Source organism: Pan paniscus, chromosome 15 (assembly GCF_029289425.2).
Source record: "Pan paniscus chromosome 15, NHGRI_mPanPan1-v2.0_pri, whole genome shotgun sequence".
NCBI classification, from domain to species: domain Eukaryota; kingdom Metazoa; phylum Chordata; class Mammalia; order Primates; family Hominidae; genus Pan; species Pan paniscus.
In genome coordinates, this window is record NC_073264.2 from 25,776,246 (window position 1) to 25,794,104 (window position 17,859).

The 17,859-nt window shown below is 50.1% G+C and overlaps 2 protein-coding genes across 2 annotated transcripts; one reads left to right on the forward strand and one right to left on the reverse strand.

The window, feature by feature from the left end:
- Window positions 1–5,233: 5,233 nt before the first annotated feature.
- Window positions 5,234–9,467, reverse strand: CBLN3 (cerebellin 3 precursor). The gene is made up of 4 exons (XM_003809112.8): window positions 9,302–9,467; window positions 7,475–8,107; window positions 7,006–7,125; window positions 5,234–6,768 (listed from the first exon to the last, which is right to left on the reverse strand). The coding sequence occupies exons 2-4, from the start codon at window positions 7,772–7,774 to the stop codon at window positions 6,571–6,573; spliced, it is 618 nt and encodes a 205-aa protein (XP_003809160.1). The 5' UTR covers window positions 7,775–8,107; window positions 9,302–9,467; the 3' UTR covers window positions 5,234–6,570.
- Window positions 8,022–17,129, forward strand: KHNYN (KH and NYN domain containing). The gene is made up of 8 exons (XM_057299825.2): window positions 8,022–8,127; window positions 9,450–9,667; window positions 10,184–11,331; window positions 11,443–11,573; window positions 11,657–11,753; window positions 14,794–14,901; window positions 15,110–15,211; window positions 15,759–17,129. Exons 1-8 carry the CDS (start codon window positions 8,022–8,024, stop codon window positions 16,006–16,008), a joined length of 2,160 nt encoding a protein of 719 aa, XP_057155808.2. The 3' UTR covers window positions 16,009–17,129.
- Window positions 17,130–17,859: the final 730 nt, after the last annotated feature.

The window sequence follows — 17,859 nt, forward strand, 5'->3', positions numbered from 1 at the left end:
TAGCAAGTATTTACTAAGTCCATGTGTTCATGAATAAAAGTGCACACACATGGAAGACAAAAGCTTTGTAACAGGTAAATGGCTACAACAAATAAAAAATCCTACCTGCTTTTAAAAGACTGTCCAAGAATCCCTGGGACAGGTCCAATTTTTAACTTGTTTACTAAGTCATCTGATAACAGTAACTTACATATACTGAGTACTTGCTCTGTGTTGGGTACTGTTCTAAGTGCTTTCCAACCCTGTGGGGTGCATACAATTAGTATCTCCATTTTATAGATGGAAGAAAATGAGGCATGGAGAGGTGAAGTAACTCACTGAAAGTCATGTACAACCACTGAGAGGCTGGATTTGAGCACTGACTCCTGTGCTCACCTTCTTTTCTTTTCTTTTCTTTTTGTCTTTTCTTTTCTTTTTCTTTTCTTTTTTTTTTCTTTTTTTTTTTTTTTTTTTGCAACAGAGTTTTGCTCTTGTTGCCCAGGCTGGAGTGCAGTGGCACGATCTCGGCTCACTGCAACTTCCGCCTCCCGGGTTCCAGGGAGTCTCATGCCGCAGCCTCCTGAGTAGCTGGGATTACAGGCGCCTGCCACCATGCCTGGCTAATTTTTGTACTTTTAGTAGAAACAGGGTTTCACCATGTTGGCCAGGCTGGTCTCGAACTCCTGACCTCAGGTGATCCACCTGCCTCGGTCTCCCAAGGTGCTGGGATTACAGGCATGAGCCACTGTGCCCAGCCTCTGTGCTCACCATCTTAACCACCATACTACTGCTTCTGACACAAGTGCATTCATTTTGTTGTTAGAATTAGTCTCCCCTCGCTTAATCTGTGGTCTCTCCATCTGTTATTAATGCACTACACAGAGTCCGCTAAGATGTCTCCATTAAAGTTTGGTCCTCAGTAAGATGATTCACAAACTAAAATGGATTTACCTCCGTTGGGTCCAAGAACTATTCTCTTGGTCCTGATAAGTTTTGACTGAAATGCTGTACTCTCTTTTTCCAAAGAGTGCCATTTCCCCTCAGCTAATAAGTGGTGATATTTCTTAGGTCTGTACATTCTTGCAGATGGTGAAAAATGAAGTAGTGGAGATTCTGGGAGCTGAATTGTGAGGGATCTCGAAAACCATGTTAAGAAATATGGATTTCATTCTGAGGCCCACCTGGAGCCCCCAGAGGGCCTTAGGCAGTGAAGTTTATTTACACAGATCACTAAGGCTACCGCAGTCTGGAGAATTGAAGGGAAACCACAGTACCAGTTAGGAAACCACAGGACCAGTTAGGAGGCTTTCATAGAAATCTAGCTAAAAGATTGTTAGTTTGAGCCAGGGCAGACGGAAAGAAACGAATGGAACTGATGGATGTGAATGACTAGATATGAGGGTTAAGGGAGAGGGAAGAATTAAGGATAATGGCCATTTTTGGTTTGGGCAACAGGGAAGTTCTGTTTACAGATATAGAGAACAAGGGCGAGAGAACAGATTTAGGGAGGAAAGACTATAATTTCAGGTTTTAGCGTGTAGACTTGAAAGTGGAATATTCAATGTATGAGTCTGAGTTTCAGAAAGGGCGATCCTGGATAGAGATAACATTGTCAGCATATGGATGGTCATTTGTGCCTTTGAGAGTGTCTTAGGACCAAAGAATGCTAGGGCAGAACCTTGATGAAAATCAGCACTTAAGAGATGCAGGGCACAGGCAGAGAGGTGGAGGAAAACCAGGGAGCGCACAGTCAGGGAAGTCGGGGCAGAGTGCTTCTAGAGGGAGGGTATAGTCAGCAGGGTCAAATGTTAGAGACAGACTGAGTGACAGGAGGACTAGGAAGTGTTCACCAGCTTCAGTAACACGGAAGTTATGAGCCATGGCTGAGGGCAGTTCAGGTGGAGCAGTGGAGGCCATAGTTCACCGGTGATTACGAGGTGTGCAAATCGAGAGTGTAGACATTTGTACTACAATATTTTGCTTTAAGGAGGAGATGAGCTGACGCCAACTACCTGCAGGAATAGATAGAGCTGAGGATAACTATACCTATATCTACAACTACTTCCATGCCTATCTTCTCTTAGATTTAAGAGACTTGAGCTCCTAAACTTTAAGAGCTGCTGAAGGGAAGGAGTGAGTAGAAAGGAGAGTGACAGATGACAGGATGTCTGGAGGAAACTGGATCCAAGACTGGTGGATGAGGATAGCAGCCTTGACAGGAGGAGGAACTCGTCTCCCACCGAGACAGGCAGGAGGAAGCAGAGATGGGGAGGAAGGTGAGTTTGTAAGTGTGGTGGTGGGCAGGGTCCTGCTTGGAGTTTCTGTGTTCTCAGTGAGGTGGAAGGTGAGGCTGTCTGCCGCTGACCATGGGCCATGGGAGCAGAACTGGTGGGGCAAAAGGTTTAAGGAGTGAGCAGAAGCTGGCAGTGGATTCTGGGGAAGATGAGGGGCAGCTGGCAAAGGAAACCAGTAAAGAGTTAGAGGATTGAGGATTACAGGATTGAGGACCAGATGTGGCTGGAGGCCATGGATTTAGATCCACATTGAATCCTTCATCAGTGGGACTTCTCTGTAGGAATCAGCTGCCAGGGCATGGGCATAGGGAAGGTGAATAGTTGGAGTCTGTTGTTAGGATCCTTAAAGTCTGAGGAGCTTTTGGTACCTGGAGAGGACCACACACCATCACCTGTGCTTTATTTATTGTTTAATCTATTCACAAACCTACTGAAGGAAAAATTGTCTAAATATTTGAACATGATTTCTATAACTAGCAAATCAAAATCTATACATTTAACAAGTCAAATTATTTAAACATTGATTAAAAACAATCAAATCCTCCTAAATATTTCAACTGAATCACTAATATGTCAGTTTCTCTAAAAGCTTCATTTTGAGAAGGGACACATACCATTATAAGGATTATAAAGTTTATAACACCTATGCTTAAATCCACTATAAAAATGGGTGGTAGACCTGAGAGACATTATCTCAGCTCAGGGCAATTTTTGAATTTAGATATCTAAAATAAAAATATATCTCAATGTAGATCAAGTTTTGGATTATTAATCAATGAATTTTTGGTTGGGACCTGGGAATTGGTTCACCTTCTAAAATGATTAAAATCTGAGCTGGTATTTATCTTGTATATATCATGGGAAATTTTCAAGCCCATACGTTTTCCATGCAGTGGTACTGTAGCTGGAGGCCTTTTCTCTACATGATGCCATCTTTAAGTTTAGTGACTCTGATATGCAGATGTCCTGAAGATGTCCATGCCTTAATCCCTGGAACCTGTGAATATGTTATGTTACAGGCAAAACGAACTTCAAATATGCAATTCAGGTTGTGGACCTTAAAATAGGGAGATTATCCTGGCTTATCTGGGTGGGCCTAATCACACGGGTCCCTAAACTCAGAGAACTTTCTACACTGAAGTCAGAGAGATGTGGTAGAAAGGTAGGCCTGAGAGATTTAAAGTGTGAGAAGGACTTGGCTTGCAGTTGTTGGCTTGAGAATGGAGGGGGCTAGGACCTAAGTCCTACAACCGTAAGGAACTGAACTTTAAATGAGTTTAGAAGTGAATTCTTCCCCTCCAGTAAGGAAGGCTGCCCTGCTTATACTTTGCTTTTGATCTTGTGAAACCCTGAGCAGAGAAGCCAGTCACGTTTTGTTGGACTTCTGACCCACAGAAACTGTGAGGTAATAAATAGTTGTTTTAAGCCACCAAGTTGGTAGTACTTTGTGGCCAGATGTGGTAGCTCACACCTGTAATCAGATCACATGAGGCCAGGAGTTTGAGACCAGCCTGGACAACATGGCGAAACCCCATCTTTACTAAAAATACAAAAAATTAGCTGGGTGTGGTGGCTCGCACCTGTAATCCCAGCTACTCGGGAGGCTGAGGCATGAGAATTGCTTGAACCCAGGAGGTGGAGGTTGCAGTGAGCTGAAATTGCACCACTGCACTCCGGCCTGGTCGACAGAGCATGACTCTGCCTCAAAAAACAACAATAAAAAACAACTTCTAGTTGTCTTCCCCAATAGCTAATTTCCCCTTCTTCCTTATTATAAAACTCCCAACTTCTGGCTGGACATGGCTGCCTGGAATAAACACTATAGCTCCGAGCCTCGCTCCCTGGCTTGGTGAGCCCGGGTGACTAAATTCTACTGAGACACAATCAGAAATATTGGTGCATATTTCAGAAAGCTTCTTTCAAGGAAAGAGATGTGTTGTTTCTTCCTTCCTCCTTCCTGTTAGGCTGATGTAATGTCTGGAGCTCAGGGAGCCGTCTTGGGTCATGAGGTGGCAAGCTAAGGATGGTAGAACAAGACAGAAGACTGGGCTTTCAAATGATCATAAGGCTGCCATCCATCCCTGGACTCTTATTTACAGATTTTTCTATGTGAGACAAAAATGATTTCCTATTTTGTTTAAGCTATTCTTATTTTGGGTTTTACTATTACAGCCAAACCTACTCTTAATCATTTTGCCTAATTAATATCTCATTATAATTAGTGGGGTAATACAGAGGATCCATTTTCCAGGAGATGAACGATCAAGCCTGAGCAGTGAACAGTTGTCTTTTGGACATCTGACTAATCCATTGTCTTATAACACGCCATTGGACTGTTTTTCTTCTTAGTTGCAAAATATACCCAAATAGTTCCACCAGTATCTTTCATTCTTGGCACAGTGCCAGATCTTCTTGGAATTACTCACGGTTCTCTGTACTCACCCCTCCCTACTTACATAGATAAAGAAAAACAAATGTACCTTGCAAATAGACAAAATGCCTACTATATTTATGTTCTTGTTCTTATCACGACTCACTAAAAATAGCCTATTATATTCACTCTTCTTCACTCAGTATATTAACTACTTTTTGTCACACTTTATAGTGACTTCTTCCTTTTTGAATATCATTGCAGGTACATGGATTTAAAAAATTCACCTTGTTCCAATTAACTATATTATTTTCCTTTTGATAATCAAATTGTCAAAGCATGTCAAGTGGGAGCTTCTTTAAATTGATTCCTTTGCCTTTTCAGCTTTACTTTATACATTTAAAAAGTATCTTTGCTTTCTGTCATCAACAACATGTTCTGGGCCTGGAGTTACTTAAGATGTGCAGCTATTCTCCAAGGAACCTGAGGGTTTTTGGTATTTTTTTTTAATGGTGACTAACATTTGAAGCAAAGATCCAGTTTCTAAGAATGGATATCAGATTGTTCCTGATGTTGTTTTTAGGATTAGTGACAGTTCAAAAAATTATTTATTTTCAAAACCACAAATTCACCTTGGTATTTCCTATTTAACTCAAACATTATTCAACTTTTAAAATGTAATTTTAGTATACAGTTTGATATTTATTTTCCTCTGCAACATACCTACTTGTACCTGTAACACCCAATCCAAACTCCAGAGGCATCTTCTCTTTAGTAATCCTATAGTGTCTCACTGACCACCGTTCTCTAGTTGTTTTATTGATAGAGTCATCCAGGCTGGGCCAATGGGACAGCGGGATAAGAAAGAGAGAGGGAGGGTTTAGCATACTGGCAGGAGAGGGTCTGAAGGAATGAATCATGGAATCCCAGGTAATATGAAACCTAAGGAGGAGAATAAGACAGCACAGATCAGGAGAAAGAGAGATGGTGGGGATAGGCTGGAACAGGTACAGTGAAGATAACTCAGTGAGAGAGCTGGGAGGAAGGAGGCAGCAGTCAGAGTGTGGAGGGACTAAAGTTCAAACTTCAAAGGTGGAGCAGTTTCAGGAGGTGGCCAAGCAAGAGGATGCATGGTTATCGATGTTTTCCATGGTCCACTTCCAGCTCTGTATACCTGCTCTCAGCTCTGCTCTCAGCCAGAGCAAACACACTCACCCTAGTCTCAGGTGGGGAGGTAAGGGCCAGAGTCTATCTGGGATCCAGCATAGAAGGACAGCCAGGATTGCTGCCTGCTGGCTGCTCTGCTATACATGCAGAATGTGTACCATGTTCAGTCTAGACAATACACCCTCCTTCCTTCCTCACCAGCCACAGACTCCAGGCCCTTCCCACCCTTCTGCCTGTGGCTGAGCCTCCCACCCTAGCCCATACGGTGCTGGTTCAGCTTCTGACGGTGCTGGCTGAGATCCGTGATGCTGGCTTTCCTCACAGGAAGAAGCCTGCAGGGTACGCTGAGGCTTGTCCATCTGGGCTCCTGTGGGGGCCTGTCAGGCTCACCTGCGCCACCTGTCCCTGAACAGCATTGAGCAGGAAGCTGGGGTGGGGGAACCGGAGGAGCAGAGGCCGCAAAGTAGTGCAGATCTTCCTTCTTGCCAAACCTTGCCCTGATCCTAGGGCTGCAGGCAGGAACAGATGCAGCAGGTGGCTGGGAGGGTAACTGGGGGTGGGTGGGTGGAAAGGCCTGGTCTGGAGATGCCACAGCTCTACTCTTCTCTTAAACTTGGGTGTTTGGCACAGGGTCCCATGCAAAGAGGTGGGATAGGCAGCCAGAGGGAGTCTCTCTCCTGCCTCTGCTGTTTCTGGGGCAAGAGAGGGCAGAAGAAAGTTGTCAGGGGCTGGATTGTTGTGCTTGAAAGGCTTGGGTCCTCAGAGAGGGAAGATGAGGAAGCCAGAGAAACTTGAGTATTTCCAGCCACCCAGTAGATTCCCCCGACGCAGGCGCAGAGACACTCGGTCCCCGGGGTCTAAGGGCAGTAGCACAGAGCTGGTGGCTGCCTCCCGGGTCACGTCAGGGTCATTGGCAAAGGCTGAGATGACAGGCCACGTGTTCAGCATCAGGCTCACCTGGGGAGGGGAGCCCAGTTAGCCCCCATTCCCCAGGCTCTCCCTGGAGGGCTGAGGGGTGGCCAGCATTGGACTCTGCACATCCTCCACACTCAATGCAAGGCAGGCCCATTCCTCCCCTGGTCCTGGCCTCCAGGACACAGGTCAATGGAGAGTCCACCCGGAGGTTAGCTGGGCTCCCCTTCTTCCCCCTCCCCACCCTCCCGAGCCGGGGATGGGGGCCAGTGCTGAGGTCACCTGGACAGTTTGGCGGTTGTACACCTTCACCACATGGAACCGGAAGCTGTAGACACCCCGGACAGGGGCTACGAAGGAGCCAGAGGCCCGGTCAAAGCCACCGCCCTCGTTCACCAGGACCTGGGGGAAGCAGAGCCTGCTGAGTGGGGCTCAGGAAATGCCCATGGCTCAGGGGTACCATGGGGACTAGGGGCAGGGGCAGTGAGTAATGAATAGAAGGAGTGGCAAGTAGGAGTGAATAGGAGTGAACAGATTCAAAAGAAATGGTGAGAAGGAGCAAGGAGGGAGCTGCGTATGGGTGGAGGGAGGGGAAACCGTCGGTGGGGTGGTGGGGCAACAGGCCAGATTAGGGAAAGATGTAGGAAGCTGTTTTCTTAAAGCCTCAGAGACAGCAAAGTGGGCTTGGACAGTTGCTTCCAGGTCCTTGCAGGGTCCTTCCAGGTCCCCTGGACAGGGGTAGGGGGATTACCTGGTCGAAGTAGATGGCCCCACTGGTGCCATTGCCGGTTTCCCCTGCTGGCTCATGGTGGTGGCTTCGGACCGCAGCAAATGCCACTCGCCCAGGGGGCGCCTCTCCCAGGGCTGCTCCCCCGGGCCCCCCTGCAGCAGCTCGGCCAGGCTCACAGACCACCAGGCACTCCCCCTCCAGCAGGACGGGCTCTGACCCCTCCTGGGCCCACCCGGCCCCAAGGGCCAGAAGCACCAGAACCAAGGGCAGTCCGGGACTGTGTAGGGGACCTGGTAGCCAGTGTGGCTTGGCTCCCAACATGGCTGAGGGGCTCTGCAACCCACAAGTGCCCCGGTCTTCTGCCCCTCTTCTGTTTCCGCTCCTCTCCCTGGATTCTCACCGCCGGCACCCTGATCGTCTGCCCTCTCTTGGCTTGCTGAACCCCCTTTCCATACCTGTGTCCCAGCTCTGTCCTGCCTCCCACTCTTACTCCTGCTGTCACTGCAGTTCCCTCCTCCTTGGCAGAGCATGCAGTGACAGCAGTTGGGCTTTGGGAGAGAAAGGAGAGATGAAGCCGCCTGCCCGCTGGACGGGAGGGCTGCAGCCAGAGCTTCAGGGCAGCCCTGCTGGATGGGACAGCACTGAGGGCTGGACCTGGGGGGATGGAGAACATGGTATGTGTGTGTGAGGGGTGTGAGAGAATGTGTGAGTGTGTGCATATGCCAGAGGCAGCCCCTCAACCCCTTCCTCCTATTCCTCTTCTCTTCAAAATCCCCCACAAATCAACAGCCCTTCTTCGTGGCATCTTTCCATTTGTTGGAAGAAAGGGGTACTCCACCAGGGGTACTCTCCGCCTCCCGCCTCCCGCCTCCCGCCTCCCGCCTCCCGCCTACCCCCTCCGCCACGATTGCTTTGGTGGAAAGTGCTTGGGCCTAGAGCACCAGTGGGCCAGTCACGCTGCCTCTTTGGTCGGCCACATCTTTTTTCGCGGGAAACAACTTTCAACGCATGGTTCCCCTTTCCGAGAAGTAACTGCGCAGAATGCGCGAGGACCCTGAGGGCCGGGAGACAGACGGGAGGGCTGGTGAGAAGCGCAAGGAGCGAGCCCTGGAGCCGCCGAGGGGACTAGGCCGAGCGGGCCCGTCGGGGCCTCTGGGCGCGGCGGCGGGGTTGGGAGGAGGGCGCGCAGCCGGGAGGAGCTGGGCTGACTCCGCCCCAGGCCAGGAAGTGACTCAAGAAACAGTTTGCGTGCGATGTGGACAAGAGAGGTCCCCGTTGGGTGAGGAACCCGGGAAGGCCCGCCCAGATTCGGGCCCCCTGCCCTTGTCCCCTGGGCTGGGGGCGCGGGCAAAGCGGGGGCCCGGCGGGCGCTGAGAGGACCCGAAGCCGGCGCGGGCGGCGGAGGCGGTAGGCGCGCCCCTCCCCCGCGCCCGGGAGCGGGGAGCGGGAGCCGCAGTGCGGAGTAGGCCCGGCCCGGGGTGGCTGCCCCAGTCCGCGGTGGGCGGGCCCGGCCCGGCCCCTGGGCCCTGGGCGGCGCTCGTGGCCTGACGGAGAGGGGCAGCGGACGGCTGGGGGAGGGGTGGGAGTGGCTTGAACCTTGGAAATGGCAGACCAGGACCCCCAGAGGACAGCCTAGTTCAATCCCCTGCTGAGGATTCGTCCTTAAAAAGCTTCAGAGTCCCCCAGGAGACTCCTTCTGGCCTCCAGGCCGAGCTGGAGCCCCCCCACCCTTCTTGCTCCGGACTGTGGTCGTCCTTTTCCAAAGCCCAGACGCCCACTCTCGATAGACAGCCTTGTTTACCGGGACTTCCTCTCCGGAGAGGCCTGCGTGACATACACCCTCCCTACCTCCAGTGGACTCAGATGCTTGTCACCTCCTGGGGCTGTTTACCAGAGCCTTAACTAGGTGCGATCTGTTGATAGCTGGTGTAGTCCCAGGAACCAGGATTTGGATTGAGGGTACAATGAGGCTCTGAGCTGCCTTCTCCCCTTCCAGGGCTGGGGGCAGCAGCCATGCCTACCTGGGGGGCCCGCCCCGCATCCCCAGATCGCTTTGCGGTGACTGCGGAGGCTGAGAACAAGGTTCGGGAACAGCAGCCCCATGTGGAGCGCATCTTCAGCGTGGGGGTGAGCGTCCTTCCGAAGGACTGTCCGGACAACCCCCACATCTGGCTGCAGCTGGAGGGCCCCAAGGAAAACGCCAGCAGAGCCAAGGTGAACGCCTTCTCTCCCCCATCCCTCCAGGCACCAAGGACGCTTTCCCCCAGGGCGGAGGAGAGCAGGGAAGAGGAGGGGCCTGGGGAGGATCTCCACTTCTTGGTTGTCTCACTGGCAACCTCAGTGCCCCTGAGTTTTGAGGGACTTTCCAACTCTATATTTGTTTTCAGTTTCAGCTTAATTTCTTCTGTGATGGCCCAGGCTGGCAAAAATCATTCTGTGCTCTTTGGGAGAATAGAGATATCTGGCTGAACAAGTTGGCCCCACCAAGGAATGCACTGTGGGGTGGGAGGCTGGGCCACATTGCTTCCTTTGGGATTAGGCTGGGGTTCCAGGATGGCTCAATCATGTACCAGCTTTGTGATGGGAGTCTCAGTTTCCTTATCTCTAAAATGGGAATAACATCATGTGGATACTCCAGACATCCTGGAGCTCAGGAGCGAGCAAGGAGCCAGGAGGGGTGATCTGGGCCAGTTAGTTTACTTTTCCTGACCTTCCCTTCCTCCCAACCAGGAGTACCTGAAAGGCCTCTGCAGCCCAGAACTGCAGGATGAAATCCACTACCCGCCCAAACTGCACTGCATCTTTCTGGGAGCCCAGGGCTTCTTCCTTGACTGCCTGGCCTGGAGCACGTCAGCCCATCTGGTGCCCAGGGCGCCAGGCTCACTGATGATCAGTGGCCTGACTGAAGCCTTTGTCATGGCTCAGAGCCGGGTAGAAGAGCTGGCAGAGCGGCTGAGCTGGGACTTCACGCCAGGACCATCTTCCGGAGCCTCTCAGTGTACTGGAGTGCTGAGAGACTTCTCTGCCCTGCTGCGGTCCCCGGGGGATGCCCATAGAGAGGCTCTGTTGCAGTTGCCCCTGGCTGTCCAGGAGGAGCTGCTGAGTCTGGTGCAGGAGGCGTCTAGTGGGCAGGGGCCAGGAGCACTGGCTTCTTGGGAGGGGCGGAGCTCAGCCTTGCTGGGTGCTCAGTGCCAAGGAGTGAGAGCTCCCCCTAGTGACGGCAGGGAGTCCCTGGACACTGGATCTGTGGGACCCGGAGATTCCAGGGGAGCAAGGGGAGACACTTACGCTGTGGAGAAGGAGGGAGGGAAACAGGGTGGTCCCAGGGAGATGGATTTGGGGTGGAAGGAGTTGCCTGGGGAAGAGGCGTGGGAGAGAGAAGTGGCCCTCAGGCCACAGTCAGTGGGTGGAGGGGCAAGGGAGTCAGCACCCCTGAAAGGGAAGGCCCTGGGGAAGGAGGAGATAACTCTGGGAGGAGGAGGGTTCTGTGTCCACCGTGAGCCTCCCGGTGCCCATGGCTCCTGTCACAGGGCAGCTCAGTCCCGAGGAGCCTCCCTCCTCCAGCGACTCCACAATGGGAATGCCTCTCCTCCGAGGGTGCCCAGCCCTCCACCTGCACCGGAACCCCCATGGCACTGTGGAGACCGGGGTGACTGCGGAGACCGGGGAGACGTGGGGGACAGGGGAGACAAGCAGCAGGGCATGGCACGGGGTCGGGGGCCTCAATGGAAACGAGGCGCCCGAGGGGGCAACTTGGTGACTGGAACACAGCGTTTCAAGGAGGCCCTGCAGGATCCTTTCACCCTGTGCCTTGCCAATGTGCCTGGCCAGCCAGACCTCCGCCATATTGTCATTGATGGCAGCAACGTGGCCATGGTGTGAGTACCTGGTGGGGCTAAGGGCCTAGGAGAGGGAGGATATGTCCTGAGGGGCTGGCATTGTAGCCAGGGTGCCAAGCCCCTCCTCTGGCCGACCCCCTCCCACTACAGGCATGGCCTCCAGCACTACTTCTCCAGCCGGGGCATTGCCATTGCTGTGCAGTACTTCTGGGACCGTGGTCACCGTGACATAACTGTCTTTGTGCCTCAGTGGCGCTTCAGTAAGGATGCCAAAGTCAGAGGTGAGTTGGGCCTGGTCTTCAGTGTCCCAGGATAGGCTCTGTTTCCACCTTGAGGAGAACCCTATTATGTTCTTTTTCAATAGAGAGTCACTTCCTGCAAAAGCTGTATTCCCTCAGCCTGCTCTCCCTCACACCCTCACGAGTCATGGATGGCAAGAGGATCTCCTCCTATGATGACAGGTACTTGCTCCTCTCCTGGCCCCAGACTTGATATTCAAGGAGCCCTGTGGAAGATTGAGGGAGAGAGAAAAGCTCCTGGTAGTTTACGCTGTTTCTAAGGCTTGGTGGTGGGTAAGGGGCCAGTTATTCCTCTGTGTGCCTTATGATTGGGTAGGTAAACCTGCCCTGCAGGTGTGATGAGATGAACTGTAGACAACCATGTTTGTCTATTCATCATTCATCAAACAAAATGATACCTTGTATTTATATAGTGCCTTACTGTCTAGAAAATACTGGTTTAGTGGAAAGGTGGGAAAGCTGGTTACATAAGTAGCTGACAGATGTCTTCTTATAACCTGAATTTCCAAACATGCAGAGAAATTTCCCTAACATTCTGGAAAAACCAGAGTAAAGGTCAAAATAACAAGTAAAATGGAGAAACACAACGCATGAATAATAGGACTGTACAAAACATGGTATAATAGAAAGATCACTGGATTTAGAATTGGAAGATCTGAATTTGAGCCTCAAGTAGCACTACTCATTGACTTTGACTGTGGAACTTTCCTTAGTGAATTAACCTCTTTGTCTCAGGGTCCTCCTCCATTCATTTACCCTCCTTGTGAATATACGAAAAAGATAAGGTATGTGCTTGCCTTGCTCAAGGTGCTAGGCAAGAGTACAGTGACATTCCATCCTAACTTTGCACAGACCTACTCAAGTGTGGCAGCGGGTATATCTCCAATCTGCAGTCGTGGAGACAGAGGGTCAGAGTGGTTACCTGTCTTAGCAAAGGGAAATTAGACCTCAAAGCTGCCAGATGGTTTGAATGAAAATACAAGGCACACTTCTACCATAGTCTGCCTAGGTGGTGTGAGAAATGAGCAGATTTTAGAAAGCCAAGTTAAAAAATTTACAAGTTCTTTATTCTCTAGGACATTATACAGTTTTTAAAAATTAGTTTTTCCAAACCATAGTGATTATATACTTTGTCTTTTCAAACACTTACCTTCTATTCCTTAACAAGTAAATGGTATTCTACAAAAAAGCAGTTTACGTTCTCCCAATGTTATTCTATTTATATCTGGATGTCACAGATTACCCAAGATATGGAATCTTCTTTCCACACCTGCATTGAAACAGAATTGAAACTGAAGATTGAGTTCGTTTTAATGAATGTTAAAGGCATGTGTCTGCCCAGTTGTGTGGGACCTGGTTGGCAGATAACATAATATAAATTGGGAATTCGCCCAGTAACAGTGAATAAGCACAGTGGTACACAGCGTAGGCATACGGAATGAATGTTGCTGAACAACATACTGTGTAATGCGATCATAGTAAAATATGCTTAACTGGAAAATACCATTTGCATACCATAAGCGTACCATATAATTTTTTTTTGGTTTGTTTTTGAGACGGAGCCTTGCTATGTCGCCACGCTGGAGTGCAGTGGCATGATCTTGGCTCACTGCAACCTCTGCCTCCCAGGTTCAAGTGATTCCCCTACCTCAGCCTCCCGAGTAGCTGGGACTTCAGGTGCATGCCACCATGCCCAGCTAACTTTTTGCATTTTAGTAGAGATGGGGTTTCACCATGTTGGCCAGGGTGGTCTTGATTTCCTGACCTCATGATCCACCCACCTCAGCCTCCCAAAGTGCTGGGATTACAGGCGTCAGCCACCAAGCCCGGCCATAGACATTTGTATGTCATTCCCTTAATTTGTTTCCCAGACAGAAGCTCAGAGCCCAATATCTGTCACACCTAATCCTGACTCCCAGTTCTCCCTATACCACACTATCTTTCAAATACTGACTGCTCACTTAGTACTAGGTGCATGGCCTGCAGGAGGAGGTGGGAACACTGGGAACAAGATCTGATTCTTGACTAGAGAGCCGAAAGAAACCATAAATCAAACACTACAGGAACTCAGAGGGAAGGGAGCCCCATTCTGGCTGGGGTTTTGTGGGAAAGGAGAGATTTGTGAGTTTTTGTGTTGAGAAGACTGGGATGGGTTGGATCTCCTCATTTCTAAATCTGTTAAAAAGACCACCACCCATCACTTCATGAGTCCTACCCTGTCTTGTGGAATCAGAATTACTGAAGTGGAGCCCAGGCATTTTTTAAAAAAGTTCCCTTGGTAATTCTGTTCCTTAGCAAGTCTTGGGAAGTGCCTTCAATAGAGGAAATAGTTGGAGAAATATGGAAGTCAGCATAAGACATACGTGGAGAGCAGAGTGTAATCTGATTATTGATTTTAGCTGGAGTTGAGAGTGGGTTAGGAAATATTGGGAGAGATAAGGCTGTAAGGGTGATTTGAGCTGACCTGTAGAAGGCCTTAGCTGCTAGGCCTGGGTGTGTGGACTTTATTTGGTAAATAAAGGGCAAGTGTGGAAGAGTTTTGTGTAGGTGATAAGCATGCTTTCTTGGGGCAGGGCAGGGGAGACTGGAGGGTGGGTGAGTGGTCAGAGGCGGGGACCCCCTTGTTAGGAGGTTATGCATAATCTCAGTTGCAATATCTGAATTACTGGGGTGGTAATGGTGGGCCTGGGAAGGAAGGGAGCAGAGCACAAGGCTTTTCAAAGGAAGGGCATGTTGGATTTGCAAGGGATTGGTTGGGCAGGGTGGAAGACAGAGCTAGATCTTACTGTTTACTGACGAGGCACAAAGTGTTGGGTGAAGGACTATGGTTGGCAGATAGGATGCTACTGGGAGACCACCTTGGATTCATCTTTGTTTCCTCTCTAGGCCATGGCACTTGCATCTAGTCAGTTGCCTGTAGCTGGGTCAAGGTGAGGTAGGGGGCCAGATCTCCATCACCAGAAGTGGCTTATGGGAGACAGTAAAACTTCTGGGGTTGGGGCCTTGGAGAGTCCCAAATGGTTGCTGTGGTTTTTACTTTTATTTTTATAGATTTGGGGGATACCAGTACAGTTTTGCTACATAGATATATTGCATAGTGGTGAAGTCAAGGCTTTTAATTTAACCATGATCCAAACAGTGAACATTGTACCCAGTAGGTAATTTTTCAACCCTCTCTCGGTTGCTGTGGTTTTGGAGACAGGTTCATGGTGAAGCTGGCTGAAGAGACAGATGGGATAATTGTCTCCAATGACCAGTTCCGGGACCTGGCGGAGGAGTCTGAGAAGTGGATGGCAATCATCAGAGAACGGTGAGGGAGCCCTCCCGCTGAGAACTGGGCACAGATGCAGATGTTTTTCTAAAGCCAGCTCTGCTCTGGCCATGGGGTGAAAACTCTGGGAAGAAGGTGAAGTTTTCTTGAAGGATGGAGCCAGCAGCTTCTGGTGATACTGGTCTCAGTTGTCTGGGAGGTGGGCAAGGGCCCCCTCTGTGACCACACATTATCTTTCGCCATCCAGCCTGCTGCCCTTTACCTTTGTGGGAAACCTCTTCATGGTACCTGATGACCCACTGGGGCGAAACGGCCCCACCCTGGATGAATTTCTGAAGAAGCCAGCCAGGTAATCAATCCCCTAGACTACTTGCAGGCAGCCCCCACCCCTGGCCCTCTCTCGGCAGGCCCAGAGACTTGGGTGGAAGTGTGACCTCAGTTTGGGCCAGCTTAATTTTGCAGTGGTTTGAGTTGCATTGGCCTTGGCCTTTATAAGCTTCCCAGGGGATCCTGACATAGAACCTCCTTGCTGGGAGGGAAACACCTGCTTCCTGTTTCTCTTAATCAGCATGTTTGATGGAGTTATTTGGAAAATGGTTGCTTATACTGACAGCCAGTTGTATTCAGCATGCCTTCTGCTGACCATTACATAAGTGATTCATTTAGGACTAGAACTAGATCATAATAGTGGCAGAGTTCACCCTGTTTCTAAAAGAACGGCCCATCTTCCCTTCAGAAGTGGGTTGATACTGCCACTCAGTGGTCAGCTTCAGGAACTTCAGGATTTCTCCCCCAAAGCCAGGAATAGGCAGGACAATTAAGAGAGGGGTAGCCCACTAAGATCTAATTTCCCCCGCAGGATGCTCATCAGCTCTTTTTGGTCTGTTTCTTCCCAGGACACAGGGGTCTTCTAAGGCTCAGCATCCTTCCAGGGGCTTTGCAGAACATGGGAAACAGCAGCAGGGGAGAGAAGAGGAAAAAGGTAGTGGTGGCATTCGGAAGACCCGGGAAACAGAGCGGCTCCGGCGGCAGCTGCTGGAGGTGTTTTGGGGTCAGGATCACAAAGTGGACTTCATCCTGCAGCGGGAGCCATACTGCCGGGACATCAACCAACTGTCTGAGGCCCTGCTCAGTCTTAACTTTTGAGCCTCACCTGCTTGAGTGGCTGCCGCCCTGTCAGCTCCAGCCGCCTCCAGCTCAGCCCTTTCTGTGAGAGTCCCTCTGCTGCTCACTCTGATCCAGAGGCACCCTGAGTTGGTGCTTTGGATCAGGGAAGCCACTTTGGGACAGGTCTATAAAGTGAACTTGATCTTACTGAGTCAGGACCTCAGCCAGCTCTCAAGAGGTTCTGCTCAGCCTTAACTTCTCAACTTTGCCTTAGCACAGGGTTTCTGTAGGGAGTGGGGGCTGCTAGAGGGATTAATTCCGGAGACTGAGACTGTTGGCTCCACCTCCAAGCTGAGCTAGGGTGGAGGGCAGGGTGGGCAGGAAGTGACAGGAAGTTAAGCTGTTCCTCTCCCTGGCTGCTGCTCTGGATGGCCAGAGAACAAGATGCTCCCTTGCTGAGCTCCTGGGAGCGTGGAAGGAGATGCTAGGCCCTGGCACAGTGTTATGTGGACTGGGCCACGATAGGGTGGAGTGAGCTAGTGAAGAAGGCAGAGGGAGACTTGGCTTCTGGTCTCAGCTATGCCTGTTTGTGACCTTGATTGAGTTGCTTGGGCTTTACTTCTGCCTACAAATCAGGGGTAAAAATACCTGTTGGGAGGAGAAATGAGAACATAGAGGAAAGCCTCTTGGAGGAAAGGTGCTTGGACCAAGTCTCAGGTGTGTCTGCCTGTGGCTGCACAGGCTCTCTAACCGAAACCTCACTTTCAGAGAGATGTGGGTCCTTTGTCTCCAGGATCCACACCCTAGATTTTAACACTGCATTCTCACTATAACATGCCCTATAATGGCTGCATCCCTTTTGAGCAACCTCCAAAATCTACATTTACACAGTAGGTAAATTAGGGATGACTGCATTATCAAAATACTCTCAGGGTTCCTATAAATGGCAGCTCTCCTGTTGTATTCAGGTGTTGTTTACAGACTAACAAATGTGTTGGCAAATCCCTGGTTAGATGCACTTCCTGGTGTTGAGATGAACACGTCGATTTTTCACCAAATCGATGAAGCCATGCTCTGCAATGACAATATTAATGTGATCCGACCCTAACATTTTCTCTATGGAAGACGTATGTTGCATAAAGCAAGGCACACTTCTGCTTTATGTGTGTGTGTATGGGGATGGGAGGACTTAACGGAAGTTGAACCAGTTGGTTCTAGATGAACTAATTATCTGGAAAATGAAAGAACCAGAGTTGGAAGGCACTTGACTGGCCACCAGACCAACTCTGCTGTTACTGACATGCTCTCTTCACCCTGATTCCTAGAGGTCATTGCCCTGGATCTGCTTGAAGTCCTCCTGTGCCAGGGAATTTACTATCTCCAGGGTAGCACATTCCCTGTGTAGACGGTATTAATCAGTACTCCTTACTTTAGTGCAGCCTAAAGTATGCTTTTCTGTTACATCCACCTTTGAGGCTGGTCATACCTCCAGGAACAATACAGAGCCAGTCAACTTCCTGGAATCCAAGACCAGATAAAGAAGTAGGACAGGTGCCCCTGGGTTCTGTTCTGTGTGGGCCTGTGGGGAGTCTCTGGACAAGATCTTTTCCAGGCCCTGACTTCTGCCTCCCTCTGAGTGGCACAGGGAGTTGAATACTGCATGGCGAGTGTAATGATGATGGGGAGGGTCCTTGTGTCCTCACCCCTTCCTTTTTGGTGATTTACACCACTGTACCATACTGACCCAGGCTGGGGGCAGGTGTGTTGGAGACAGGCTGGTCAAAGAGGTGACAATGATTAAGAGATAACCCAGTGGTCCCTGAGAAGAGATTGGTTAGTATGGCCTGAACTGGTGGCTGGGGGAACTGTGTCTGGTCAAGTTATGGCAGA

Bases quoted from the DNA above. Each gene is read 5' to 3' on its own strand.
- CBLN3 (XM_003809112.8), bottom strand. From the start codon at position 7,774: ATGTTGGGAGCCAAGCCACACTGGCTACCAGGTCCCCTACACAGTCCC. The intron at 7,126-7,474 runs GTAATCCCCCTA...TGCTTCCCCCAG, and splicing joins GGGCCATCTACTTCGACCAG to GTCCTGGTGAACGAGGGCGG. The intron at 6,769-7,005 runs GTGACCTCAGCA...TCCCCTCCCCAG, and splicing joins ACAACCGCCAAACTGTCCAG to GTGAGCCTGATGCTGAACAC.
- KHNYN (XM_057299825.2), top strand. From the start codon at position 8,022: ATGAAGCCGCCTGCCCGCTGGACGGGAGGGCTGCAGCCAGAGCTTCAG. The intron at 8,128-9,449 runs GTATGTGTGTGT...CTCCCCTTCCAG, and splicing joins CTGGGGGGATGGAGAACATG to GGCTGGGGGCAGCAGCCATG. The intron at 11,574-11,656 runs GTGAGTTGGGCC...CTTTTTCAATAG, and splicing joins TAAGGATGCCAAAGTCAGAG to AGAGTCACTTCCTGCAAAAG.